This window comes from Amblyomma mixtum, unplaced genomic scaffold (assembly GCF_055824585.1).
Source record: "Amblyomma mixtum isolate Tamu unplaced genomic scaffold, ASM5582458v1 scaffold_46, whole genome shotgun sequence".
Classification (NCBI taxonomy): Eukaryota; Metazoa; Arthropoda; class Arachnida; order Ixodida; family Ixodidae; genus Amblyomma; species Amblyomma mixtum.
Genome location: NW_028317743.1, coordinates 199,291 through 206,244, shown reverse-complemented (window position 1 = coordinate 206,244; position 6,954 = coordinate 199,291). Strand labels below are relative to the sequence as shown.

Sequence of the window (6,954 nt, the reverse complement as noted above, 5' to 3'; positions counted from 1 at the left end):
GTAAGGTAGGTAAGTAGGTTAAGGTAATGTTCGTTAAGTTAAGCAAAGGTAAGGTAGGCAGGGCAGGGCATGGCAGGGCAAAGGAGGGCAAGGCGGGCAATACTGGTATTTAAGGCAGGTAATACAGGTCATGCAGATAGTTAAGGTAGGTAGGTAAGGTAGGTAGGCAAGGTAGTAGGTCAAGGTAGGTAAGGTAGATAGGCAAGGTAGGTAAGTAGTTGGAGATTTGGGCAAACTACGCTTTTTGTGGTCATTCGTAAAGCATTTGCAGAAGTCTCTTGACCCCTGCCGCAAAAGAGCCCCCTCCTTTGCCTAATTTCCATGGTTGACCGACTTCTTATTGATTCAGGCAAGTACCCCGAAGGTATGGGGGAATAAAACAATTATGCCAACCCAATACCACATATGCGGGAAATTTGATCTCGAAAAATTAACCGGTTTAGCTGTGAACTGCGTTCTACGGAGCGCGTTTAATTTTGAGAATACTCTATAATGGTCATACAGCTTCTCACGCGTGATCAGCTGCTTCTTGGGGAAGAACAGGGGATGGAATGTAGTTGGCTTGCTGGGGTACCGTCCCAAATCCTTTGCCAATAGCCTCCTTGCGTAGGACGAAGAACTTCTGGACGTCAGGAGCACGGATTACTAGGGTCTCAAGTCGGATCATTTTAAGTATTTCGAGCCCCTCAATTGCACTCGATTTCCTTCCGGCTTGCGCGGAATGAAATGGTGGCCCTCGGGTAGAGCATCCACCCCACATTCTGGAGGTGGTGCGTGCGATCCCCAGTGCCGCCGGGTCCCCACCGGCTTTCTAACGGGAACAAAATTTCCCTCGGCCTTGTGCTCGACTTTTCCGGGGTGAGATGCTCGGAAAATGAGTCCTGTACCAGTGTTGCGGTGACGGGCCAATGGTTCGCTCCACCGTCTAGCAACCTGCCTCATGCGGCAAAAGCCCACTTTTGGCCCTTTATACCGCATAGATGGCCTAGTGCTCAGCGCCTTTGCCTCTGATGCAGGGGGCGCGGGGTTCATTCTTCAGTGCCGCAAGGTACCCACTGGTCTTGCAGTGGGTGCAAGCATGCTCTCATCCTGGTTCTCTGCCTTCTTCGGGGTGTTTGGAGTGTATAAGGATTGTGAATTCACGTCGACTACAAGTACCATTATCAAATGGGCGCAGGTCGCTGTCCGGCCTGACATTCAATGCCATTTTCGAGTAATAAATGCCTTCAATATGCTATTTTCAGGGTGTAACCAAGAGGAATGTACTGCGTATTGCTTGAAAGAGGCCCCGGAAAACTTAATGGTGGAGCCGAGGTGCATAAACAATCGCTGCCATTGTCTACTGGAAACTGGTACGTATTCTCCGGGGGATCAACCTGCAGGTGACGGGAGAGTCACTTCGCAGGAATGAATCGGCAGCTGCGCCGCGTTCGGATATGTACGCGGGGGAGGTGTTTGGAAAGGGCTTTCTGTCAAAGAAAACACGCTGTCTACAATGCACGCCTGATATGCTGCTTAAAAGTTTGGATTTTCATCGGAAAAGTGTAGACTGGCCGAGCACTACGGGGAGGAAGTGCTCATTAACGGAATATAAGGTACTGGTAGGATGCGGCATAACCCCTGTTTTATTTTTATCTCAGTTTCTTTTTGATGCGTTTTTCTTTTACAGCGCTCAGAGGCCTGGTATATTGCTTGCGTCGCGCTTTGCTAGCAACAACAGTATTGTTTTTCCTTCGATGTTTCATCAGTGTTCGCGCCGCTGCCTGTCGTCGCGGAAATTATATTTTTACGCGTGTGTCAGACAGGCAAAGTTGGGGCCACTCTCAGCTGGTGCATTTCGGGCTGTGTATTGTAACTAATACTATAGATATATGGACAGATCGTTAGATATAGATACATAGACGGACAGACGGATAGATCTAGATCGATAGAAGTGAAGACACAGAGACAGACGGTACGACTAGTGGGCGGGCAGACAGGCGGCAAAACAAGACGCCTAGGCAAGCGGGCAGGCAGGCAGGCAGGTAGGTATGCAGTTAGGCAGGTAGGAAAGTAGGTAGGTAGGTAAGTAGCTAGGTAGCTAGGTAGCTAGGCAGGCAGGCAGGCAGGCAGGTAGGTAGGTAGGTAGGTAGGCAGGCAGGCAGGCAGGCAGGCAGGCAGGCAGGCAGGCAGGCAGGCAGGCAGGCAGGCAGGCAGGCAGCCAGGCAGGCAGGCAAGTAGGTTGGTAGGTAGGAAGGTAGGCAGGTAGAAGGCAGGCAGGTTGGTAGGTACGCAGGTAGGTAGGTAGGTAGGTTGGTAGGTAGCTAGGTAGGTAGGTAGCTAGCTAGGAAGGTAGGTAGGTAGGTAGGTAAGTAGGTGGGCAGGCAGGTAGGCAGCAGGTAGGCAGGCAGGTAGGTAGGCTGGAAGGCAGGTAGGTAGGTAGTATGGTAGGTATGTAGGTAGTTAGGTAGGTATGCAGGCAAGCAGCCAAGTAGGTAGGTAGACAGGTAAGCAGGTAGGCAGGCAGGCAAGCAGGTAAGTTGGCAGGTAGACAGTCAGGCAGGTATGTAGGGAGGTAGGTAGGTAGGTAGGTAGGTTAATAACGCACGTATGTAGGTAGTTTAAGTTAAGGTAATGTAGATAGGTAGGTTAGTGTTAGGTAGGTAGGAAGTGGGTAGGTGACAAGTTGAGGTAAGGTAAGTAGGTAGGTTAAGGTAATATAGGTTCAGGTAAGCAAAGGTAAGGTATGCTGGGGAGGGGAGGGCATGGCAGGCAAATCAGGCAAGGCAGACAGGCAGGCAAGGCAGGCAGTACAGGCAAGGCAGGGAAGGCAGGCAAGGCAAGCAAAGAAGGCAAGGCAAGAAAGGCAGGCAAGGCAGGGAAGGCACGCAAGGCACGCAAGGCACGCAAGGCACGCGAGGCACGCAAGGCACGCAAGGCACGCAAGGCGGGCAAGGCAGGCAAGCAGAAAGGCAGGGAAGGCAGGCAAGCCAAGCAAGGCTGGCAGGTAATGCAGGTCAGGCAGGTCGGGCAGGTAGTTAAGATAGTTTGGTAATGCAGATAGGTAGATGGAGTTTTCGGCATGCTAACCTTTTTGTACTCACCAATAAGTCAGTTGCTGCAGTGTCTTGAAACATCCCTGAAAGGAACCTCCTCCTTTGCCTAATCTCCATTGTTGACCAACGACTTCTTATTGATTTAGGCAAGTACCCCGACGAAATGTTGAATAAAACACTTCTTGCGACCAAACCCGTGCATGCGCCAAATTTGAGCTGGAACATTTCACCGGTTTAGCTGTGAACAGCGTTCTACGCCGCGCGTTTAATTTCGGAATACTCTATATAGCTTCATACCACTTCTCACGCGGGATGAGCTGCCTCTTGGGGCAGAACAGGGGATGGAATGTAGTTGGCTTGGAGGGGTACCGTCTCTAAACCCGTGCCAGCAGCCTCCTTACGGAGGAGGAAAAACATCCCGAGATCAGGAGCGCGGACTACTAGGTTTTCAAGTTGGTCCCTTTTTAAGTATTGCGAACCCCTCACCGCACTCGATTTCATTCCGTCTTGCGTGGAATGAAGTGGTGACCTTGTGGTAGAGCATCCACCTCGTATTCGAGAGCTGCTTCGTGCTATTCCCTGTGACGCCGAGTCCCCACCGGCTTTCTAACGGGAACAACATTTCTCTCGGCATTGTGCTCGACTTTTCCGGGGTTAGATGCTAGGAAAAGGGGTCCGATACCAAACCGTTGCGTTGACGGGCCAATCTTTCGCTCCGTCGTGAACCAATCTCCCCCATGAGGCAAAAGCTCACTTTTTGCCCTTTATACCGCAGAGATGGCGTAGGTGTCAGTGCCTCCGCCTCGCAAGTGGGAGGCACGGGGATGAATCTCCAGTGCAGCCAAGTACCCACCGGTTTTGCGGTGGGTTTTACAGTGTCTTCAGGTCGACTGCAAGTGATATTTTCAATTGGGCGCAGGACGCTGTCTGTCGTTACGTGCAATGCTATTTGCGAGTAATAAACGCCTTCAACATGCTATTTTCAGTGTGCACACAAGAGAAATGTACTGCGTATTGCTCACACAAGGCCTCAATAAACACAACTTTGGACCCGAAGTGCACAAACAATGGCTGCTATTGCTTCCCGGGAGTTGGTACGTATTCGCCGCTGGATCGACCTGCAGGTGACGGCAGAGCCGCTTCGCAGTTATGAATCAGCAGTTACGCCGCCTGCGGAAATGTACGCGGCGGCAGTGTTTAGGAAGGGCTTTCTGACAAAAAAAAACTCGCTGTCTACAATGAACGCATCATATGCTGCTTAAAAGTTTCGATTTTCTTACGCTACCGGAAGAAGCGCTCATTAACGGAAAATAGGGGACTGACATGCAGCCGCATAAGCCCTGTACTATTTTTGACTCAGTTTCTTTTCGACGCGTTTTTCTTGTACAGCGGTCAGGGGCCTGGCATCTTTGCGTCGCACTTTGCTAACAGACATCAGCATTGTTTCTCGTTCGAAGCTTCATCAGTATTCGCGCCGCTGCCTGTCGTCGCGGAAATTATATTTTGTACGCGTGCGCCAGACAGGCAAAGTTATTGTCACTCACAGATTGTGCGTTTCGGGCCGTGAATTTTGACTAATACTATTGATAGATGGACAGATCGAGATAAGACCGGTAATCTAGGTCCCATGACCTTTTTTTTCTTTTCAATTAACTTTTTATATGTGGTGGGCAAATGTGTCCACACAAAGGAATGAACCTTAGTTTTGCAAGAAACTTCGTAGTTTACTCGGAAACAAATCGTACGTCACAAGAGGTGGAAAATGTCGTTTTTGCCACTTCGAAAAGTTGCCAGTTTGGAGCCTCATTGCATGCACAATAAATTTTTTGCGCACAACAGCGTTTTCTGAAAAACTCTCTGCAACTTTTCCTATCCACAACAATAACAAAAAGATTTCTTGCTCTGTCATACTTTTCAGTAAAAAATTTCAAACTTGGCTTCTGAAGCTACGCGGTGCGAAAAAGGCACTTTTCAGGGCAGCCTTAGGGCAAGATGCCTAAAGATCTCGTCCCTAAATATTTTTATCCATATTTTGCGGCTCTTTTTGCACACCTCAGGCAAGTTCTGTAGCTCTGTTCTGTAGCCTCATAATTGGCCAAAGTTCAAAAACGTCAAAAAAGTGACAACTTTGACTTGAATTTTAAAAAAAACATCATCATCGAATTTCGTTTAAATTTGCTTGAATAATCCTAAATGCTTGATAATTCTGAGGCACCAGAAAAGTGTAGCATTATATTGTTTCAAATTACAAAAATAAACACGAAAATGAGTTCACATTTTTGTTATCTAGAATTGCTTATTACTGGCTCTTAGAAATAGTATCTGTCAGAAATTTCATTTAGCACTCACCGCACGTGGTTACATTTTATTTACCGCAATAGCTTGCAGAGCTTCTATTCGCTTGTTAGCGGCGTTCTTAATGCGTCAAAGTGAGAATAAATGCGCTATTTCGCCTGACGTCTCAAGAACTGGCTGGTGGCGGTCAAACGTATTTTATGTTCTCTAATTTGTCATCGTAACGTCCATTGGTATCTATCATTTCTCGATGCTTAGAAAAAAATTTATGTATAAAGTTAATATTAATGTGTTTCTGAACCCGACGTTTCCGAACCTGCATCTCTTTACCTCTGTGTTCAGTGGTTCTACAGGGCACTGTCAGTAGACAAAACGTCGTTTTCTGAGGGCAACAATTTATCTGCAAGGTTTTTAAACAGGAGGAATTTTAATCAGGAGGCAATTTACAAATTGGATGCCACTTCATGTGCAGATTGCAATTCAGAAAATTGTAACAAGAAATAACCAGCAGCAGTTGATTTCGGTTTGCGCACAGTGTACTCTCCAGCACGAAGCACAAACCAGATCACAGTCTCTTCCATTCCGAAGCAGCGGTGGAGGCCACGTAGGATGCACTGCTTTCATTTGACTGAACGTACTTCCACATGTGGAGCGTCTGAACTCCAGGCACTTTCTTTGCCATTTTCCATTCTTCCTTCTTCATTTCGCGAAAGTCTGCAAGCTCCCTTTGTGGGAGCTCCAGAATGGTGATGTTCTTTAGCGTTCCTTGAACTGCGTCTACGAAGCAGCTGGCTGTTTGTATGGCCTCACCTGCAGGCTTCCGCAAATTGTGGTGTGATGCTCGATGTTTCACTAGTCCACCAACGCCGTCGCAAGCATTTTTTCCGTGTCCTGTGGCCGAAAACATCCATTTCTTCTCTTGACACTCACTGCGTTGTAGCTCATGAAACTGATATTTATTCTTGAAGTGAGCGGGAGCCCCGTCGCTCACATATGTTATGTTGTTGTAAATTGGTGCATTGTCTTCGAGGTGTGCTTTGATTTTCGACAGAGCCAAGCATGCATGAGCTGAATCATGAGGCATATCGTTGGAAATAACGGCGTAGTTCCGAGTCGATTTTCTTGACGTGACAACGCACGTAAATACGGTTACCTGCTTTTTCTGCCAATGGTACGCTTGTACTGCGTCTGGAAGCACAACTGTCCAGTTTTCGGGGAAATCAAAATGCAAAACAATTGCACCTCTCTTGCAGTTGTGTTTTTCTTCATCTATTGCTCTTGCTTGCACAGATCTTATATAGTTGTGGGGAATCCATTTCATGGCCATTCTTTGAAATTCTCTCATGAAAGATGAAGCGGTCAAAGTTTTTTTAACTAGCTCACCGTGTTCCCATGTAGCAATCAAAACCTCATCCTCGCTGCTCATTTCAAATTTTTCTGAAGTGAAAATGCCATCTTGCGGACAGTGCTCACAATTCCTGAGGAATCATGACGCAGTGGGTTCTTGGCATGCGCAGAGACTCTGAATATCTTCGGGAGAAAGCGACCTTCCGGACGCGTTCTGCAGTCCCACGAGGCACAGTTGAAAGTTTGCACAGCACACGCAAACACACACTTCCCATTG

At 47.8% G+C, this 6,954-nt stretch overlaps 1 protein-coding gene across 1 annotated transcript; it reads right to left on the bottom strand.

The window, feature by feature from the left end:
* Window positions 1–5,637: 5,637 nt before the first annotated feature.
* On the bottom strand, window positions 5,638–6,690 carry LOC149324366 (uncharacterized). The gene has a single exon (XM_089565575.1). It carries the CDS (start codon window positions 6,673–6,675, stop codon window positions 5,896–5,898), a length of 780 nt encoding a protein of 259 aa, XP_089421701.1. The 5' UTR covers window positions 6,676–6,690; the 3' UTR covers window positions 5,638–5,895.
* Between the last annotated feature and the right edge of the window lie 264 nt (window positions 6,691–6,954).